The following is a 22,266-nucleotide window of genomic DNA, read 5'->3' as shown; positions in this document are numbered from 1 at the left end:
TTACACATGTTCAACTGTTTGTGAATCCTTCAGTATATTGTTTCTGTACAACGGGATCAGTTAGCCCAGATTAAAGTGAGAAAGAAACCTAGTGTCTCTATAGTGTCACAACTGCTACAGTGAAGGCTAAATTTTTTGTCCCATATTTGCTAAATCCCAATTAGTCACTGCTTTGAAATAACACCACAGAAAAGAAAATGAGGGGAAGACTGTACAGCAATTCACAGTCCTGAAAGCCATTAGGAAACCACAACTTTGATACAGACATGTACAAGATTTCACTTCAAACTCTGTCTGAGACAAAGACAAATGTGCAAGAAGTTCCTGTTCCTGGCTCAGAGGACTATGGACATACAATAGGAAAGATAGAATTCAGCATGGCTAAAGTAAATTAACCCTGTCAATGGTTTGAAGATATGTCCTTTTTGCAAGAACCCAATCAGATTTGCAATGACAGCTGAAGGAGAACATTTCCAGCAGCAGGAACACAAAGTCTGGGATCACATTTTGTGCTTCAATCCTTTAGTCTTGTCTTTGTTTCAATATCAAGCAGGTGTTCCAACAGTCCATGATCCAGCCTCAGCCCAGGACTCCTCCCTCTGTAATCAGTCCACACCTCCATAAATCAGAAATCACTGATTTCTCTCACTACCTGTCTGCCTCAGCTTTGTGATGGGTATGCCAAGCCTCTTCCAAATCTCACCACACATCTCTCTGTAAGATCACTTCTATTACTTCTCTCTGTGTGTCTAAATTTGCTTTAAATAGAGTTGAACTTTCCATAAGGTGAAGGAAGAGTGGCTTGTTAACTTTGGGCAGTTTGACACAAGAGATGGTGTGATTTGTCACATTAAGTGGCTCAGAGGGACGACAAACGCATGTGATTTATGAACTGAAAGTCTATCAGCATCAAGCAGGCTTGATGATAAGTGTTGCATTAACTCCATTTATGGCATTGGCTAAAAGCAAAGACTGTGAAACTTGTAATTTAGCGGGTTACAAATAATCATGCAAACATTATATTCAGACACAGATTGCCCTGAGGGCGGTTATCACTACCAGCTCTGCCTGTGAGTCAACCAGCATCTACACAAAACAGCCAGGGCCAAGAAGTGGGAGAAAAGTTTTTTCTCAGGAAGAAGAGAAGAGATATGAGAATGGGTGACTGGAAAATGCACATGCCATTGCTCTGGTGCCATTACTGGATGTTTCTTGAGCTGTTCAATTTTAGCGTGGACTTTCCTCCTCTGTGGATCCTTTAAACAAAATCTCTGCCCTCAAGGGTTGCTGCAAGAAGGCCTCACCACCAGAACTGCACACAGGTGTCAGCATGGCCCCTAGGCAGCCTCTCTGAGCCCATCATATTTGCCTTTGCCAGCTGCAGCAGCTACTCTCATCAGTCCCAGTGCCCCTGCAGAAGAACAGTCTGCTTTCCAAAACATGGCACAGTTACTGCATCTAGACTTTGTTTGGAAGTGTAACCCTCACGGCCCAGGTCACATCCTGTTCTAGATCTCCTTTCCCACAGCTGCAACTTTCTCCCAGTGATCCTCCCCAAAGCAACAGACCCTGTTCCTTCTCTCCCAAATTTTCTGTTCAGCTTGGGGCTACTAGAACATTTATCACTTTGTTTTCAATGCTGAGCCAGTTTATTACACAGAATATTATCTCAGATATGTTGAGAAATCCCTGTATTTTCACATATCGTGTTTCAAAATTTGTTTAATCTCTGAAATACCTTTGAAAAAGCACTACTTTCCTAAGTGATATTTTAAGATGCTTTGGGTTTTTTATCCAAGGACAAGAATTTCTTAGCTGAAGTGACTCTCCCTGAGGAGGATAATTCTCATCCAGAAAAAACTGTAATTCAACACAATTCTGGTAGTGTTAGACATCACAGTAATGGACCCAACTTCAGAAACACTGTGAACTGTTACACAATTCAGGCAGTCAGTATGAGTCAGATAAGAGAAGTCAGCATACCAAACATAATAGTATATTTATCCTTTCAACTGCTCCCTCTGCGCAGTCCTTTGTTTTTCATGTATGTGATTCCTTACCAGTCATCCCCAGTACTGTGCAGTTGGCAGTGCCAATTTGATCAGTTAGGCTCCAAATGCTTTTAGGTGAAAGTACAGGAATATCTTGTGTTAGTATAGAAATCACATATGTTGAAGGACCTTAGCTCACCTGGTCAGCATTTTTCCACCTCCTGATGTCTAAAGGCAACTTCACCTTTGCTAGCAATGTTACAGAGCATCTTTAGCTCAAGAGCAGGAATGGGCTTTTCCATTTCAAATATTAACTATTCTCCTTCGTGCAATACTACTCCTAGGGCACCAAAAATGACCAAAAAACCTCCTCCTCTGAGAGATAGTTTTTTCCTAAAACTGCAGCATTCAGTCATTAGTGCAAGGGCAAACCAGTTTTGCTTTCATCTACTGAAGGCATCAATAGTGCAATGGGATGGAACTCTCCAGCCCTGTGTCTCATCCAGACACATCACTCAGCCATGGGGATCTGTTTGCTACTGCCCCTTGATGTCCCCAGCCAGAGCTGAGGAATTTACATTTTTCTGCAGAAATCTCAACTTCTCGCCATTTTTCTACTCCAAGAAAACAATCTGGAGTAGGGTTCCAGGTGGTTCAGTTGCTTTTCTGCCCTTTATAACTTGTTCTACACACAGATCTTTTTCCTGTAGTGCTTTATTTTGTAGCGCTTTTCTGAGTTCATGCAACTACTGAGAATGTAAAATCAAAGCCATATGTGGAGTTTTAAGGCAGAGTCCATTGACAGATATTTGAAAGCTATACTGTAATGATTGCTCTGCACCCCATGCAGTCAAAAGGGACTTGAGAGGGCAGCTTGGGATTTAAAGCAAATGTGTGACAGGAACATTTTCCACTGATTTTCCCCCAAAGACTTGGGTTCTGAGCAGCTACTTCTTCTGTCCTCCTCTTTGCTGTCTTGTTGCAATATTTGCAGTTTTATAGACATGTCCTTATTTAGCCAACCAGCTTACAGAAACACAACTTTCCATTGAAGGCTAATTTAGAGTCTCAAGCACATGTTCTCAGCTGCTGCAAAATTATGCCACTGAGTGCAATAGGCTCTGTCATTTTACATCAGCTGAGAATCTGCTTGCAAGGGCAAAATAAGTGGATGCAGCTGCAGTTCTCTTCCTTGGGAGTTGCCCCTTATATACAACTGATAGCAGGTGGCTGAGAGCTGGTATTTAAAAATGACAAGTTTTTTGGTGTTTCTTTTTTTTTAAATACTTTTGCTGAAGTTCGTTCATGTGCTCTCTTTGATGGCTGCCCGCTCTATAGCCCACCATCCTCCAACTCAAAGGAAAGGATGTGGACACAATTAATTTAGAAAATGGATTTCCAGATCATAAATTAAACATTCTCTCTCATGCCATATCATGTGGCAGAAGAAAGATCAAATCAAAAATATTACCCCTTTTTTCTTCAAATAATACAGTGCTATTCAACAGATGTAATTATCCCTAAAGGCACATGCAATAATTGATGGCCTGTCAATCAAAGCCCTTATTAGACATGCACATGATGTCACGCCACAGTATAAATCTTAATCTAAATCTAAATCTTCCTGCCAGTCAAAAACCTTTATATAGATTAATCTGATTTCAGATACAAGTTTTGTGTGCGACCTTTTACCCAACATTTTCAAGGCTGTGATCAGAGAGGAACTGGATCTGTTATGTGTGCTGTTGAGGTCATATGATGGACTCTAGGCTGTCCCTGAGAGTTTTTTCTCCTGGCCCTGCCTGCTTTATGCTCTAGCATGGAGCCTGCAAAGGGGTCTGCTTTGGGTGGCTGAGGAACCTGTGGTGGACCTGCACTGCTACATTGGTGGACAGCAATTAATAACATTGCTAGCTACTGGAAACATCATCTGTTCTGCTGGGGTCTCCTGGGGTCACTTCTTTTTCCCTTCTCACAATGCCAGGCAACTTTGTATCTCATCTTCACAGGGAGAAAAGTGTTGTGGAAGACTGTTATCTCATTGCATTTGACGACTTCCATGATCCTTGGGATTATTCTCCTACTGCACTTCCACACCTTCCTTTGAAAGGTGGTGCCCTCCTACTGGACCTAGCTGGTAATCACAGCTTGGAGGCACAGCTCCATTACAAACTCCATGTCTTCATGGTGGTGTCATGTGCAGCTCTTTGGGATTGGGAGCTGGATAACAAATCTGAAGAAGTTATAAATTTACCAGCAGGTAATGCATCAAGCTTTGTGTTGCCAGTTGCACAGGCACTTCAAATCTCTTTTGAACTGAAATAAAAGCAAATGGCAGAGGCTGAGGCTTTCAAGATAGTGGAATTTGTCTTCTGCAAATCTGCTCTTTAGATGTCAAGCAAAGCAATTTCACAATATAGAGAAAAGATCTTGTCTGGCACCGTTCTATTTTTATTGGGTTTTGATGTAACTTAAAAATATTAGGCCATGTTTTGGTGTTCAATTTTCTATAGGTTTTTAAGACAGCCTGATATAACAAATGGAAAAAATGTCTGTAGTTAGACATCATTCCTAATGCTGCGGCACTCTGGAGAAAGCCACACAGCAAGCTCGATCTGCATGTAAAACTTCGAAGTACTCCCTAGATCCATGAACTACAGAAAGACTTGAAGTCAGCAGGAAAATGTCAGTAAACAATGAGAAAAAAATCCTGCCTTCAGGTTTGAAAGAGAGTGTGAAGACCCAAAAATGTTCACATCTGCAGGACATCATGCTTATAGTGAGGTTGGCCTTGTATGCACCCTCTTGCATAGCCAGTGGCAGTGGTTTCAATGCTGTTTTCCTTCTTTAAGAGTGCTTACAGAATAGAGGATTGCTCACAGGTTTTTTTTCTGGCTCAGAGGCAATTGAAAACTTTCAGGTGATCTTCATATATCTTTCTTAAAAGCGATGTCTACTGGAGCAACTAATGTTCTAATGGAACGTTAGTTGGCTCCTGTGTGAGAGGAGTGAGAGAGGGCCATGGGTGCCGTGGGTCAGCCCACAGGTAGCCCAGGAATAGGATGGCTAGTCTTACCCCAGGGCCCTGTATTGTGTGAAGGCTTTGTGGGTTTGAGCTTTTGAATGTGTTTTGTGCATTTTCTTACTTTTCTGCTTGGTTTCCCGTCTTTGTACAAAAAGGTTTCTTCTGACAGAAAAGACAAAGTTTAACATTTGTCCTTGTAGTTAAAACAGCAACAAAGAAACACCTAACAAGACAAGCTAAAACCAGTGATTTATGAGGTTTTATGAAAATTTGTTGGAAAAAAGATCATTTGAGTCATTCTCCTCTGACTCTCCCACAGCTCATCTGCAAGTCAGCCCCTTCCACAGAGCAGTTAGGATGCACACAATCCCTAGCAAGTCCAGCTGATGAGATGGCTCCTCTGGCCCTCTGCACTGCAGCAGTGACTCTTGCTGCCTGACTCCAGGGCAAATTGCTGCTGCTAGCTGTGACCCAGCATAATGCTGCTATGCACGTGGGCTGCTACATGTACAAGGGTTCATCAGGGTTGGGCTTCTTTCTGGAGCTTCTTTCCAGAAAGATTCTTGTTCAATATTTTTAGAGAAGGAAGTGGTTTTTACTGGGATAACTGTACTTCTTTCAGCTTGGAGTTGAAGATTTAAACAGGTCTTCTTTCACTTACCCTTGGACAACAGGGAAAGGCATAGTGGCTAGCAACTCTCTGGGGCCCCTGAGAAACCATAAAAGTGGTCTTATATTTTCTGGCTGATACTTTTGCCATCCTGGTCCAACACTTGCAATGATATTGAAGTGCATGACATAAAAGGGATCAAAAAGTTGTCCAGTTGTTGCCAGTTTTACTTTTGTACTTTCTGTCTTGTTGGCCTAGAAGATATTTTGTGAATCCTTCATAACTTTTTCATTGAAGGGTTAAAGCATGCTGTGGCACTGTCACCATTGCAAAATTTGCTTTTCTTCCAAGATAACACCATTTGGTGGTGGCCCTGTTCTTAGGATGATGTCTGCCCCCTGTTACATTTATTACACCCTGCAAAATCCCCTGCTAATAAGAAATTACATATTCTTAATCATATGTAATTTCATACAAATGTACACTTTGCTAAATTATATTTGGATGCCTGGGAAGGAGAGACAAGTGAACTAATTCCACAAATATTGCCTAGCAGGGCACATCTTTATTGGGGAGTGGTTTTTTAATAATGTTTTACACAAACAGAAATTCTTCATTTAATTCAGATGCCCTTTATTATAGTTTGAGGTTACCAGCAAAATAACAAGCATATAAGAGCTCTCCATGCAGGAAAAAAAGCCACAATATCCTGCCACTGAGGATGCTTAAGTATGCTTAATTCAAACAGGAGTGTGTAAATACTCTTAACTCAACCCAAGAGCAAGCTAACACTGGAAGGGGTTTGCCTACTCTCTTTGCCTGGCCGTGGGGCTCAGGGAACTCCTACTTCCATACAGGGTGGGGATCAGTGTAAGATGAAATAATAATTTTTCCATAAGATGACTCACATTACAAAGCTGTACCCTGGAATTTCATCATTAAATCTTCCACAAGTGGTCCTAAAAGGCATCCTTTTAACTATGCCAAAGTAGTCAAAGCAGAAGGCATTTACACATTTCCCCCAAAGACCCAGTCCTTCCATCAGCCCTCCAAGCAATTTGGTGACTAAATCTTCTATGTATTTGAATAATTTATGATATGAATAAATTCATTTATGCCAAGTGAAGAGGTTGACTACTGGGATGAAGCAATGCCAACAGAACAAAATTGAAGCTGGAGACAGGAGGAAATGAACCCATAAAAATGGCAAGCAGTATTGTATGCTCCAGCAGCAAGAGACAGCTGTGACCACATCTGAAATATGAGTGTGGGGAGCAGCAGCTAACAAAGGTTTTAGAATAAGCAGAACTGAGCTAAAAAGAATCTGCTGGTTTTGAGCTGCAAAATAAGATTATTATAATATGACTGAAAACTAAATTGCAGGTGTTGTGTCTCATTCCAAAATTTTTCCATGCAAAAAGTACATAAGTAACATTCCCATGCCTTTTACTTTCCACTGACATTGAAGAAATGGAAGTCTCAACTCGTGCCAAAATGATCTGTCACCCCAAGCCCTTGACCTGGCCAACTGATGAAGGCATGTTACAGATGCATGGAGTGCAAAGACTGGAAATACTGCACATCTCAAGTAGTGTAAGCTGGCTGTGGTCCAGCTTACACCAGCTGCTGATTAACTCCATAAATGTCTTAGAGCAGTAACAGTTGGAGGAATTATGGTTTGCATTTACTAAACACCAATGAGGGTTACCTAACTAGGCGTGCTTTGCTTGCATTTACGGACAGGAAATTGATTACATTGAGGATTTTTAAAATTCCTCTTTCTTTAGCTGTTCTTCAAAGAAATCATTACATGCCACTGTCAAAGCAGCAACCAGAATGACAAATTCATTAAAATCCACTTCATTGTCCTTATTGGAGTCCAGGTCATTCATAATTTTATCGACCAGGAGGGGGTCCTTTTGGCCCTAGAGAGAAAGAAAAGTGACTTAGCTGTGCAGGTCTTGAAAGCGCAATTCTGACACGCCTGGCACCACTGCTATGTTACAAGGCTAGTGTTATTAAATAAAAGGCTGCATTAAATATGCACCTGAACAGTAATACATCTCTAGTCACTGCAACATCAGAAACTAAAGAGAGTGCAGCCCTTAAAAAGGTATACAGGTTCTTAATAAGGACTGAAATGAGTCAAACAGATTTTAGGAGATACTAAACATGGATCTCTTTTGCCAAGGTGGATCTGTAAAGTGCATTTCTCTGTATCATCCCTTGACAAACAGTACTTAGATTTCCAACAGAATACTCATAAATTGTCATGTTATATATCCATTCACTAAATTCAGAAGAACTCTGGTCAGCAAAAAACCATCCTATTCAGTGGGAGCAAGAACATTGAATCTCATAATAATAAATCAATAGCCAAGATTAAAAGAAAATCCAATTCAAGGAAATGAATGCAATGTAAAGAAACTCCTTCTGGGATAAGGTTCACAATAATTTTTATAATTAAGGGGACACATAAAACCATTATTTTTAAAGCTTTGATTCCATAAAAGCATCTATGCTGTGTAATGTAGAACAACAAACATGCAAAGAGATATTCTTATCAGCAGCTTATCATTGAAAGGATTTCCTTAGCACCTCTCTGCAGGACACACAAGATCAGTACTGTGTGGCCAGTGTGCACAAGCTACTTTCCTGTCTCATGACAACTGGTTGCTGCATTTATGTCTTCAATGGATTTATTTATGCCTTATTATTAAAAACAAACAAACAAACAAACAAATTGACCATTATTTAGCATTGATCTTGCTACTGCTCCTAGGCAGGCCTAGCCCTCCCACTCAAAAGCACTGTGGAGTTTGCAGAGCACCAGTACCCTTCTCTGCTGCCAGTGGTACATGGAGGATACTGACCACCCTCTGAAAACGTATTTCTCAAATGGGACATTTGACATCATATTCTTCTGTACAGCTCCACAAAGAACTGTTATCTGAGAGACTGTGACAGGATGGGCCTTGCACAAGGAGGTGCTATCCCTATCCAAGCACTTGGATAGCTGCTTAACCCACTCATGACACCCAGGAGGTTCAAAAGCTGCATCTTACTGAAAGGAAGTCAGTGAGCTCACTGGTGAGGAGCTCCTTGAGTTCTCCTTTACTGAGCTTGTTCCTGTCTCCTTCTTTGCCCGAGTAGTGATGGAAAATCCTGATCAAGGTGTCCATTGCATCTTCCAGTGGAGTGGTCATAGCAGCGAGCAGGAGAGCTGTGGGGCAAAGATATGGTCACTGACATTGCCCAGGAGTCAAACCAAAGGCCAGTCTCTGGGAAGGGAAGGAGGGCCAGATGAAGACAGAGGTTGTTAGGCTAAGAGTCAGGCTTTCAGCTGATCTATCCTGTTGGCTGTGTGTGAGCAAGGATGGACTGCAATAAAAAAACCCCCATGGTCCTGAACTCATAAGCAATTGATTCAAAAAGGTAAATGGAAAGAAAGGATTTTTATTTAAGAAAACAAGCTACTGTGTATCCATTTTATAAAGCTGCTGTAAAAGGAAAACTTTTGCGCCTATGCCTGAAAATACGGGAAAAATGAAGGCATACTTTCTTTCCTGATAATTTAAAAATTTTCTCAAGAAAATGTCTTCAAAAAGTTCCATCTGGGAAAGTAAAAGTGCACTTACGCAGAAAGCTCCACACCAGTTTAAAGGTGGTCAGAGGAAGATCACTTGTAATAAGAATAAGTACCATCTGTCAATTTATTCAGTCATATTTGCTTGGGCTGAGCCTTTTTCCTATAAATTGCCTGCAGTAAACAGATGTGAGCTGATCATCCCCAAGGTTTGCTTCATTGAGCATGCAGTAAGAAGATACACAGGGAAGCAACATAAAAAAACCAGATGGAAATGCAATTACTTGCAAAGTAGTGGATTCCAAAAGTAACTGAAAGTAGAAATCAAGAATAAGTGAAACATGTTGAATGAGCCCCAGAGAAAGATTAAAAAGCCAGAATGCACTTCAGAGTAGGACTGGAGTCCTAAACAATACCATAATGCAGAGGTTAAGACTTACCTGCTTTACAGGCTAGTGGAGGTGTACGCAAGAAAATACCCAGATCACAGAAGGTGATGGTCACCTTCCTTTCAAAACCCATGCACAGGCTCTTGTTATCAGGCTGAGAGGGTGGATTACACAAATAGAGACAGACGTATAATTGTCACAGGGATGACAGGTCTTCTGTTTCCCTCTGCATTTGCCTACTCTGTTCAATAAAACCCTCTTGCTCTAACTAGGTCACTAAAATATTCACCAGGCAGAGTAAAGGCTGCATTTGGAACACATGGGATACTTTTTATCATTGACCTTTTACAAATATGCCCATTCAGGGCCGTGAAGGTCAAAATTACAAAATGTTAACAATCACCAAGTTGATATAAAACAACTTTCCACCATTTTAAAAAGAACATTTTCTAATCTCTCTCTCAGCATTTCTACAGTAGAACTGCCTCAGCTGGCAGCCAGAGTGCAAAGGTGCCTGGGTACCTGGAGGTAGTTGTGCCTGTGAGATTGCCACATATCCCTTGAGATATCTGCTTTAATTGTCAGATATCTCCGTACATCTAAAATATTATCTCTTGATGAATGAAATTCTTGCTGTAGTCCCCAGGAGGAAATCAGGGAACCAGTATCAGTGGAAAGTGTGCCTGGAATTGCAGTGTACATTGAACAACAGTCTGGCTTCATTTTTACAGTCCTGCACAAAAACTGCAGCCTAGTATTCTTTCTCTGAATAAATGACCTGGCCGCAGAAGGGCAATAAGTGTCTCCTGCCCAAACTTCAGGAACTTGTGGATGGCTGAGGGATACAGGAAACAGCTTCACCATGGTAGGGTGCACCACCCCAAATAACAAATGACCAGGGTTTTTATAACAGACACACGAAACAGAAAACTGCTTGTGAGTTTGCTTGAGGGTTTAGTTTCCCTTAATAGAGCCTTGTACCAGCTGCACACACTTGTCCAGCAAGCACAACTGTGCAGACAAACAGTGGAGCTACAGCTCCTTCTTTTTTTCATTCCAGCCAGAGGGAAAGAGAATTAGGTGGGCATTGTTTTTAGCTCTGAAATCCTCCAAGCACTCCTAATTTTGACTACTACTATATATCTCAGCCCACACCCCTGCCTGCCTCCTGTGCCTTCAGACGTGTTTCTTCTGCCTGTGCTGTTGTGACAAGACTCCACAACCTGGGGGTCTTGTGTGGGCCTCTGGGGGAAAAGGGAGGGAAGAAGAGGGGGTGGAACACATAGAAATACTGGATCCCAGTGATAAGGGAAGTGACCATGTGTGAAGTTTCATTTCCAAAATACACAGGCCCCTCTGGCTAGGGGCTCCTGTGTGCAGGGCATACACCTGCAACTGCCATCCCTGTGGCCAGGAGTACTCACTGGGGAAGGGCAAGCCAGCACACAGGGAAATGTTATAAAAGGTTAAGGTAGAAACCAGAGGAACAAGAGGAACATATCTCTCCTGCAGTCAGAGGAAAGTGAAGGAGGACAGCTGCTCTCCGTACCTCTTCTGTATTTGGGGAAAGCTCATGGGTGCGATTTTGTGCAGGAGTTGTCCTTGTGCTTCTGTCCTCCTATAAACACTGCAATCTAGCTGGATCATATAGAGCATATGAGAGAAGAAGATGAGTGATATCAGGCACAGCATATCTCTCCCACTCAGTTCTGGGAATCCTCTGTGTCTGCAGATGAGAAGAAAAAGCACGGAGCTCCTAATGTAGCTACAGCCACATGGTTCTCTCTTGCCTGTGATTCACTAATGATTATAACTATTGCTCAGAAATATTATACAGATAAACATCAAAATACTTGGTTGTTTTTTGTTGTTGGGTTTATGTGGGTTTTTGCCATTTATTCAACAGCAACTTCACCCACGCCCAGAAGAAAAACCACAGCTGACTCAATATATAAGCATGAAATCCCTCTGTTTGTCTATACATTATTACACTGATCCTCTGGCTAATGAATATTGCAAATTAATTATCTAAGCAGAGCCTACAGGAGGTACAACTTCCAGGAAGCAGGTGTAAACTTTCAGAGTTGCCATCCTTAGGACAGAAGAAAGAAAGGGTTTCCTTTATTATCTCCAGAACATCAGCTCAATAATTTATACAGTGATATAATATGCGCAGATTCTTTCTACAGGTACTTTCACTCCAGCTAATTGTGCAAGGAACCTTCTTTTCCACCCATTAGTGGGTGACATACACAGGGAGCAGCCGCAGTGAGCTTGCTTTTCAAGGGGTCCACACAGTTTGCTGTGACCAAGTCCTTTCCTCCCTGGCTAGCAAAATCCTGCCAGTGGCTCCAGTGACAGCAGATGTCTCACAACTTCTGTGAAGGCAAATCCCAGCACTGTATACTCAAAATTCATTATAATCAATCAATCAATCAATCAATCAATCAATCAATCAATCAAAACTGTTTCATACTCCTCATCCAACATCCCAGAACAATCTGGTTTAGTATGATAACCAGTTGGCACTGAAGATAACTAAATTCAGCACAGCCTGTAAAGCAATTCAGCATCAGGCCAAGACCTGACTGTGTCAGCAAACACCACTCTCCCATCAGTTCTCACCCTGAACTCTGGTTTCCAGCAGGTTAAGCACAGGAGCAGCATCAGATGTGGCTGACAGAGAACGTAGGACTGCCTGTAGACATGGTGAAGGATGGTGTCTTCCTCATTCATGCCTTAACTTTGTCCATCAGAGCCTGCCAAATGTGTTGGTGGGAAAGAACCACTGGAGATGCTTAGTTCCACCGCCTGCTCAAAGCTGGATAATCTTCAGCATTAGACTAGACAGACACAGTTTTGTTAGGTAAATATTAAAAACCTCCAAGGATGAGGATTTCACAAGTTCTTGGGTAACCTGCTTAGGTGTTGCACTATCTCCCTGTGAAAGATGACTGCCCTAACATCCAGTCTGAGCATCCCAAAGTACAGTGGTGAACACTGGCCCTTTTTGCACCTACCTACCACTACCACAAATACTTTGACCTTATAAATGACCTTCAAATAGTCTTGACTCTTCACTTAAACTCAAAAATAAATTTGGAAGCAGTCTATCTATCTAGCAGTCTACCCTGACTCACCCAATCTATTTCCATATTTCACTGTCCCTTTCAGGTTACGTCCTTGACCCTTACCTACTCTCCCAATGAGTGTTTCAACATTAAAGAGAGCCCTGTGGAAGTGCTTGTGAGTGTCAGAAGGCAAAGAGGCAGAGTCTCCACCTGGCCTAGCACAAGTAGTCTACAAGGCTGAATTGTGTATGCCATGTTTTCTCAAGCAAGTGATAGACCTAGGCTTATTCAATGAGTCAGTCACTGTGACTTCCAGAAGATCATCAGAGGGATGGGGTACCTGTCATGTGAGGACAAGCTCAGTGACCTGAGGTTATTCAGCCTGGAGAAGAGAAAGCACTGGGGTGATCTAATTGTGGCCTTCCAGTAGCCAAAGGGAGCTGATAAGAAGGCTGGAGAAGGGCTTGTAAAAGAGCATGTAGTGACAGGACAAGAGGTAATGGCAGCAAATGGACAGAGAGTTGGTTTACATTTGATAAAAGGAGCACATTCTTTTCTGAGAGGGTGGTGAGGCACTGGCACAGGTTGCCCAAGGAAGTTGTGGATGCCCCATGCCGGGGAGTCTTCAAGGCCAGGCTGGATGGAGCTCTGGGAAACCTGGTCTAGTGGAAGGTGCCCCTGGACACTGCAGATTAGCTGGAACCAGGTGATCCTTAAGGTGATCCTTCCAAACCAAAGTTTTCTGTGATTTTATGATTTCACTGGAGGCTGTTGAGAGAAAGGAAGGTTGTTCCTTGCCCTGTAAATCTGAAAAAGGACCCAACATGCAGGACTGATTCCCCTTATTTTAGTTAGGGTAATATAAACACGCACCCAGCTAGGAGGGTCTATGGTACTGTTCCTCCTCTCCCACTTGGAGATGGGACAGTCAGATCACAGGCAGAAAATCTTATTACTCTTTTTGAGGTCTCTGCTCCTCAAAAAATGAGCAGAGCTCTGACTTGTTTGAAAATAGTCAGTCTTTGACATAGGTCAGCAGTCTTCTTCCTCCACAACTGGGAACGAGCTTTGGCTTATTCACCAGGATTTCTCCTTGATCTTGAGACAACATGACACAAGCTGCCTTTAAGCCAGAGCAGTTGATAAAGTGCCACTCTAAGCCATAGTAAAATACTACTCAGCTTAAGAGTGAGAATCTTGTGCTTAGGGCATTTGGCTTTCAACATTTGCCAGAATGTGTGTGGGGAACATTTTCTCAAAAGTAATTATTGCACTGGGAAAGGCAAGTCAGCCTCCCACCCATATACTGTCATTATTTATTTTTCTCAAACTCACACAGCTCTTGGTATGCACATATTTTGAATCAGTGTTGTAGTCCCAAAGTGGGAAAAGGGTGAAATGGGAGGCAAAACTGCAAGGTTCATAAGGACATTTATACTACACAACAAAAATCCTATATTGGATTAGAGCCTAGATTAGACTAGAGTGTATTAAATAGATTAAGGAGTTTATGAGACTTACATTTGAGTCAGAAGTTCTTGTTAAATTATAACGAGCATTTTTGCATTTTAGGAGGGTTAGCATCTTCATTGGTGGTTTGTTGCCATATCTGGGTGGCTTATTGATCTATTAATTTACATAAGAAATGTCTCCCTCCCCTGTAGGTTCCAGCTGACCTCTTCAAAGTTGTTTAAACTGCTGTGATCCCATAGGCAACAGAACAGCAAACAACAGTTAAATGTCTTGCTAGTAGCTTTTACCACCTAGATTTGGTGATTTACTCTAGGTATCTTTTTTAATGGGTTACACTTCAAGGGCTGCCTAACTGAAGTGTGTCCGTATATTCTCGGTTGAATCCTGTTTTGAACAAGTTACACACCTCTTTTCCAAATACATAAGTGACTTTTTCACTGAACTGTCAAGATCATTGAATCCTGCTTGTTCCCATAGTTGTCATTCCTCTTGTGATATCCACTTAGCACAGAAATTGTGGTATTGTCAGTATTTGAGGTACTGACTTCAGTTACCACATACTGCATTCTTCTCCTCCTCATAGAAAATTGTTCACCATTTCCTACCCCTGTGAGCAACCATCCATTATTAGCCTGTGAAGGCAACATCTACTGTATATGAATGCACTGTGCTGTATATGAATATGTAAAATATGTAGAAAACTTTCATTAACCCTAAATTGGAGTTTAGAAGTATTTCTGGCTACAATTCTTTCTCTTATGCCTCTGAAGTAGAGAGATCTGTCCAGCTGTGTATCAGCCAAGAAATTTATGAATTTAACGTCTATCTACGCCCAGGAAGGATGCCAAAATAGTGTAAAATATCTTGGTGTAGATGGAGAATCTGAGCCAGTTGTGCCCAGGTAGTGGCAAAGGGTCCTGTTACAGAGCAGCCTGGTAATCAGAGACCACACACCCAGTGCCAGCTGGCTGTTGCAGCTCACATTACAGCTTGGCAATACATCACCATCTGAACAAAGCCAGGATACTCTTTCTCCTCGCATTAGATCTGCTGATCAGTAGGGCAAACCCATCCCTTGGAGATATGGTGGCTCTGACTGGCTCATGTTTTTTCTAATCCATACCAACATGCAGCAGTCTTCAGTCTGATTCACTCCAATGTCTGGTTCCTTCCGCAACGGTTTTGCAGCTAGGTCCAGGTTATGTTTCATAATTATTGGGATCTCTCCTTGCAGGCAGTGGTCCTGTGTCCCAGGATGGTGAGCAAGGCACCTAGTAAGTTGTAGTGGTAACAAAATCTTACACAGATTTTCTATAGTCTTAGGTGGGTTGTTGAATCGTTCCTGTCTCAGTTCCTCCTTCCTGGTTTCCAAGAATTCATACAGCAGCTGCTGCTTTGGGAATGGGACTCCAGGGTCTTGTGTGAGCACCTTTCTGTTGCCAAGGAGCATCTCTGAGCAGTGAGGGCTCCTGCCCCATGTAATCATGCAATGCTACACGTGCTTGACCATGCCATAGTGTGTGGGCTGGCCATCATAACTCCAGATGCAGAGATCACTGCATTTTTCCATCTTCTCTACCCACCCTGTGAGCTCAAGTGGGCCCATTTACAGATGACTGGCAAATAAATTCACACCTTCTTCATCACCAGTGCCAAACTAAGTAGTAAAAATGCAACAGGAGAAAAAGCATTCCAGATCAACATCATTCAGTTTTTCTGGGCACTACTAATGTTAAATCAATATAGAAAAATGAGGAAAATATAGTGTTCTCTTAATTTGTGTGTATATAAAAAGTAGGAATATTCCTTTGGTCTGGAGCTGCCCCTTAGTGTCCTGCTGAAGAACTGCTTCTTCCAGATCTCAAGCTAGCAACAAATGCCAAAGCTGTGGCAACAAGGAAGAGGAATCCCCTCCTGTCTGCTCCAAGGTACACACAGATGTTTCACTACTGCTTTAAGCCCAGTACAGGGGTCAGCATTGTCAACAGCACACCAGTCAAGAAGCAATATCATTAAAAATTATGGAGGAAAGAAATAACCATTGCTCACAGCCCTGTTAGTAGAGCTATAAACTCTGCAGAGAATTTAAGTACTTAATACAGGTCAGTGTTTAAATAATGGAATTTAAGCTCATGCTTTGCTGAAGTCAGGCTTTGTACTCCACTATTGGCCCTTAACAACTCATCCCAAATTTATCAGCTGCAGAGGGAAAAAGAAAGTTCAGAAGCACTTAAGGTTAATGCTCCTCTTTGAAGAGTAAATGCAGGAAAAGTCTAGAGTAGTGTAATGTTGACCAGAAACTTTACCGGAGCATTCTGCAAACAGCCACAGACTCTTGTCCAAGTGCAATGGGATCAAGAAACCTCAAGAGGGCATCGAGAATCAGTAGATGGTGAGGATATTAAAAAAAAAAAGGCTTTAAAAAAAGGTAAGGACCTGGCTGAAAGTCTAAATATTTTGCACGTGTTTTCACTGTGGTGGAGCTTGAAGAGGTTCCCAGAGGATAGAGAAAGAGATATGTTGAAGCATCTGTCCCAGTTGAAGTGAAGGTAGAAGATGTGATAGGACAGATCCTCAACAAGACAGGTAACAAGCCAGGACAGGATGGAATCCAGCCTAGACTTCTAGAACTTGAGGCAGATGAACAATGGGAGCCTCTGGCTCAGGAACACAGCAAGGAAAACTGACTGGTACTATGCCAAGTGCTACCCAGAGAGCCAGTGAACATCAGGTCTGCTGTCATGTTGAACAAAGAGGTAGAGACCCACCTGAAAACCAGAAGGGTGGGAACACGACTAAACACAGTACACCAGGGAAAAGTAAAGAACAGTCACAATGCAAATCTGCTGGCACTCCCTGAAGGAGTTTGTGATGACTGACCTCCCTGATTACTGCCCACATTTTTCCCAGAAAGCATTTCTCACTCTTAAGGCTGCCATGGGATACAATGAAAAGAATCACACAGGAGATGTCTAACTGGAAGATAGGTAATAATAAATTATTGGGAGCAGAACAAGCAATGGGGTCTCACAGGCACATGTTCTGGCGGCAGTGCTAATCAATATGGTCATTGATCATTTCAGAAGGGGAAGGAGAATGAATGGATACTTTTTTTGTTGATACAAGCTAAAGTTCTGCTGTGAAGGATGCAAGAGAACCTCATGAAATGAAGCGATATAATGTCAGATAAATTCAACACATATTAAACACAAAGTGTCATGGGTACCTTTTAAGCTCTTATTTGGCTATAAGAATTAATGAGAGAGATCTTGAGGTTACTGCAAGTGAACTTGTTGGTTCAGTAAGAACCTGAAAACAAACAGGGCTAGGAAAGAAATGCAACACAAAATCACAGAAGTGTTTTTATGCCACTGAGCTCAAGGGAAGGCCATTTATTCAACATCATGGCAGTCTTCCCATCTTCATCTTCCTCACAGTACAGCAGAATTATAAGAACAGCAAAGAAACAGCTTCTATGTTAGAAAGAGCTAAATATGCAAGACATCTCAGCCTGCAGAAGTATGTAACTGGGAATGTCCAAGAATTATGTGTATTGAACAGCGGCACAGAGAAGGTAAGAAGTAATTATTCATTGTGCTTACAGTACTCCCTGGATGTTATTACAGCTATTAGAGCTGCAGTTGCTCTGAGGGATCTACTCCAGAAAAGTGAATTTCTGATAGTACTAGGAAAGAAGCTGGACCAACCCTACAGGTGCAATGCGTGTATCAGCAGAAGCCAGCTTGAGCATTAGAGGCTGATGTAAATTTGGAGGCAGAGGTAGTTAATGTACAATTGATTTAATTGTCTTTAAAAGACAAGGAAATTAGTTGGTTGTTCCTGGTTTAATGAGCACCATAAATATTGATATTTTGCATGCGTGTGAAAATCAAAAACAGCTGAGATGGTGGAAGTAACGGAGAAAGTCAACAGGCATAATTTCCTCTTCACACCTTTGAATGTGGGGCTGCATGTTTTCTCTCCATTTGGAGGAGAAATTGATAATACACTACAGTGTGTAGATACTCTCCAATGTACCAGCAAGATGCACCACCCCTTCTGTTGTGCCTCCATCCCTCCCTTTGCAGGACAGTAGCAGGAGCTCCTGGCTCCCAAAGCCTGGGAGGTACCACATGCTAGCCATACCTCATGCAAGCTGTACCTGGCCAGTCAGCGAACTCCTTCATGTCAAACAATGTGATGGTCCCGGGGCTTCCTGTTGGTCTCCTGGCTCACACCCTGGCCACACACTGCCAATCTCATACCACAGCCCTGTGCCACCTGGCATGTCTGGTGCCAAGAGGCTATGTATAAGGCCAGCATGGTGACACAGAATGCACTTGCACTTGTGTGTCTCTGGAAACCACACAAACATATTCTCAAGCCTTGCCAGCACTTGCTGGGTACTGTTGTTCTGATTCCTCTGTCACTTCTCTTTGCTGTTTTTATCCTTGCTTCTGCACCTCCCATGAATAATACTTGAAGCATTTCAGCCCCTGCATTTGCAAAGGGCTCCCCTGGCTCTAGTGGCCTTCATCGCATCTCAGTCTGCAGCATGAGTTTCTTACAAGGTTGTGCATCATTTCCCATCATCCTGCTACAGGAAGCCTCTTTTCTGTAGGTGATCAGTTAGCTCACATTCAAGTCTGCTACATTAGATGCAGAAAATTAGCATGAATGGAAAAAAAAATTAATGGTTCAGCAAACACCTTCAGTGCATAAAACCAAAGACACAGATGTTGGAAGCGACAAAGCAAACACAGGTGATTGCGGAACTATTACGCAATCAATACACATCATGGTTGAAATATATAATCAAAATTTGGAAAAAGAGGGAAATAAAATCACCAAAGTGAGTTAAAATGGGTGAGTAAGAGTTTTGAAGGATGAATGCCTACAAAGCAATTACACTGAAATGTGCATTGCCTATGTCCCATTAAAATAAGACATCATGTCTGCTGTAGGAAACAGAGCAGTCATCCACAAATCCTTTGCTCTATTGCCTTCTAAAAGGATGTTATGTTTTATTGCTCTTGTTCTATTTCCCAAGTACTTCTATAACAAAGCCTTAAAAAAGCTTAAGTTACATTCACAGCCTCCTCCTCATCTCCTCCCTGCCATGCTGAACAGTATTACACCTTTTATCAAAATGTCTTCTCTTTACTTCAAAGAGTGACATAACACTGTTTAAACTCTTTCGGAATCACAGGACATTGTACAGGTTGCATTCAAACTCTGTGATTGCAGTAAGTTTTCTATATCTGTTATACCTGAGAGTTTAATAATATTAATATTGTACCTTCTAAGAAGCATATATCACTCTGAACAGAAATTCCTTCATAATCAGATTCATATGAATTTCTGTTATTTGCTTTTCAGACATTTGAAAATATAAGAGTCCCTGAGCTATGAAAAGGAGAATGTCAGTGACTAATATGATGCGCAACATTTTAAAGTTTTTACTTTTACTTTCCCTGCAAGTATTTTTTTGCCTTTTTTTTTTTTTTTTTTTTTTTTTTGCAGTGATTTTAGTGTGACATTAGATTTTACCTGTATGGAAAATCTTTTCTAAACTAACTCTTTTGCCTTCATTTAAAGGTTTTTTTAAAGTTCATTGTCACTCTGTTATTTCCAGTGAAAGCAGGACAATACACTGACACATATGCAGCGACTGTTGTTAAATGAGGTTTTAGGTGTACTTTTGATGACACAAAGCACCACCATTAGTGAATTAAAAAGCTTGATGATATCACCATCCCTACTGGTTCTCTTGTTCTAGAATATTCTGGTTTCTTCTGGTAATTGGCAAATATAAGAGGCTGGTGGGTTTGCAGGAGCAAGTTTATGCTACTGTCCTCTTTCTATTGTGTTGAGTTGGATATTTAAATATCTTCCTTTTGGTACAAAAGTGAAAGTATCCTTATTTTCAGATAAAAAGAAGCAATATCAAATAATGGAGGCTGTTAAGACTCCTTGGAGGCATACTCTGACAGAAGTATGTCAGAAACTAGTATTATATCATTAGTGACTGCTGCCTTAATTGTACAGCCCTCTAATTATGGTACCTTCATTAATTGCACATGCTGTAACTTCCAGTAGTCATTGAAAAATAAGAGGCACTGATGTCTTTTATTGTAGGGATTATCCATGCAAAATTATGCCACTCATGGAACTTTCAAACAAATGACAGATGTTGCTGATCTGTGGAAAGTTCCTAAATGATATAACAAATTATGTTTTTCGTCAGGCAACTGAGCCCAGGCATTCCCCATTTTTCATGCTACTGTCAAGAAAAGTCTGCAGTAAAATGAAAGGCAGATGCTCTGATTTCCTCTAATGATGCAATCCCACTAGTGGGACAGGTCCAGCACTCTCAGTTGTACCTGACTCACCTGGCACAATATGCTGCAGCTCAAGAAATGCATTCCAGCCCACTTTCTGCCTGTGATATCAAACAGACAAGGACTTGCAGCATCTTGCAAGAGTATTACAATTCCTCAGTGAGGAATCACAGAATCACTAGGTTGGAACAGTCTCTTAAGATCATTGAGTACAACCCATGCCCTAACACCTCAACTAAACCATGGCAGCAAGTGCCACATCTTTTTTTAAACAAATCCAGGGACGGTGACTCCACCACCATTCCAGTACTTTATCACCCTTTCCATAAAAACCTTTTTCCTAATATCCAACCTATATTGGATAGATGGCAAAAATTAGGTGCATATCAAGCTCTGCTTTTGCTCAAAGATTGATTTCTTACTTTAGAAGTACATTTTTTTCTTGAGTCCACTCTTGTGAAGCAGCCTCAGCCACCACTCTCAGCAACACGAAGTTATTTGTAACTACAATGGCTATAGTAAATATGCATTAAGTCAAAAGCAGAAGTTGCAGGTGAAGCAACATTTCCTCAATGGAAAGCTTCACATGGGCTCAGATGATCTGGAAATAAAGACAGAAATCAACTATCACTGACAATAAACTTTGGCTTGTCATACTATTCCAGAAATCTGGAGATTAAAAGACTTAGACAGGAACACCTCTTCTTGCTCAGATAAGCTTATGCTTTGAAGATTTGGTTTTAGCAGTGTTTCAAATCAAAGAAAAAACAAAGGAGATTGAAAGATATTGTGAGAATATTCTGCTTTGAAAGTTACACTCCAGGAGCCCTATATCTCCCCAGCAATCTGCTTCCCTGATCCCAAACCTAGCAGGGATATTTAATATCACTTGTTAAGTCCTTCTTCTTCTCTTACATCAGAAATGTATGTGTATTTTGAAATGCGGAATTACAAAATAAAGCACAGCACACGGAAACCGGATTCTTTCATGCTGGTTTGTTAAAGAGTGTGCAATAACAGTTGGAAACAGAAGAGGGAGCCGTTAATCACAGTATCAGCTCTGTTTGCCGATACTCGGAAAGTTAAAGCATGATCCCGTATGTAACATTCTTTCCCCCGATGATCGACGGAGTCGTCAGCTAGTTCCTGAACATCACCGACCTCCTTGGGCTTGGACTGACAGCTTGGCTGGCGTGTGACACGTAGCTCTCCACCTTCGCTGAGAAGCTGTGGTCCTGCACCTTGCCCTGTCCCTTTTGTCTGCCCAGACGGCGCCATTTCCCAGCACTGTGAGCCTCCTGAAGCTAGGAGGCTGCTATGCAACAGTGTGGGTGTGATCTCAGTGGAGGGCTGTCTACTCCACGGAAACACCAAGAGCCGAAGACCTTGCATCTCTGACTTTAGTGCAATGGCTTCGGCTCCTCATTGGGACGGTGGGTGCTCTGGGAGGGAGGAAAGCGGCTGCCAGGCAAGATGAACTACCTTCTGCAGGTGTCTGCCTACTCATTTAGGATACTTGGATACCAAAGTAGAGATGTGTGTCTTGAGCTCACTTCCTCACAAACTGTGAAGAACTCTCTCTTTGAAAAAAGAATTAATTGCTCAGCAAAGAGGCACCATGAGTTCATGCTAAGGGAAACTGTGCATCAGCTGGCATAAGATGTGTGCCATGTGCACACTTGAGTGACACCACTACCTGAACTGGAACACGAACGGTCCTCAAGCCACAGTGCCCTGTGGAGCCCTTGTTCTTCCCAATCACATCTGACAGATCTGGTTC

General features: G+C 41.9%; 1 protein-coding gene across 1 annotated transcript; it reads right to left on the bottom strand.

Annotated features, from left to right (window-relative positions):
• Positions 1 to 7,392: 7,392 nt before the first annotated feature.
• On the bottom strand, positions 7,393 to 21,764 carry S100Z (S100 calcium binding protein Z). The gene is made up of 4 exons (XM_059493086.1): positions 21,561 to 21,764; positions 9,653 to 9,755; positions 8,692 to 8,849; positions 7,393 to 7,551 (listed from the first exon to the last, which is right to left on the bottom strand). The coding sequence occupies exons 1-4, from the start codon at positions 21,762 to 21,764 to the stop codon at positions 7,393 to 7,395; spliced, it is 624 nt and encodes a 207-aa protein (XP_059349069.1).
• Positions 21,765 to 22,266: the final 502 nt, after the last annotated feature.

The sequence above is a fragment of the Ammospiza nelsoni genome, chromosome Z (genome assembly GCF_027579445.1).
Source record: "Ammospiza nelsoni isolate bAmmNel1 chromosome Z, bAmmNel1.pri, whole genome shotgun sequence".
NCBI classification, from domain to species: Eukaryota; Metazoa; Chordata; class Aves; order Passeriformes; family Passerellidae; genus Ammospiza; species Ammospiza nelsoni.
The sequence above is the reverse complement of the archived record's forward strand: the minus strand, read 5'-3'. Positions and strand labels throughout refer to the sequence as shown.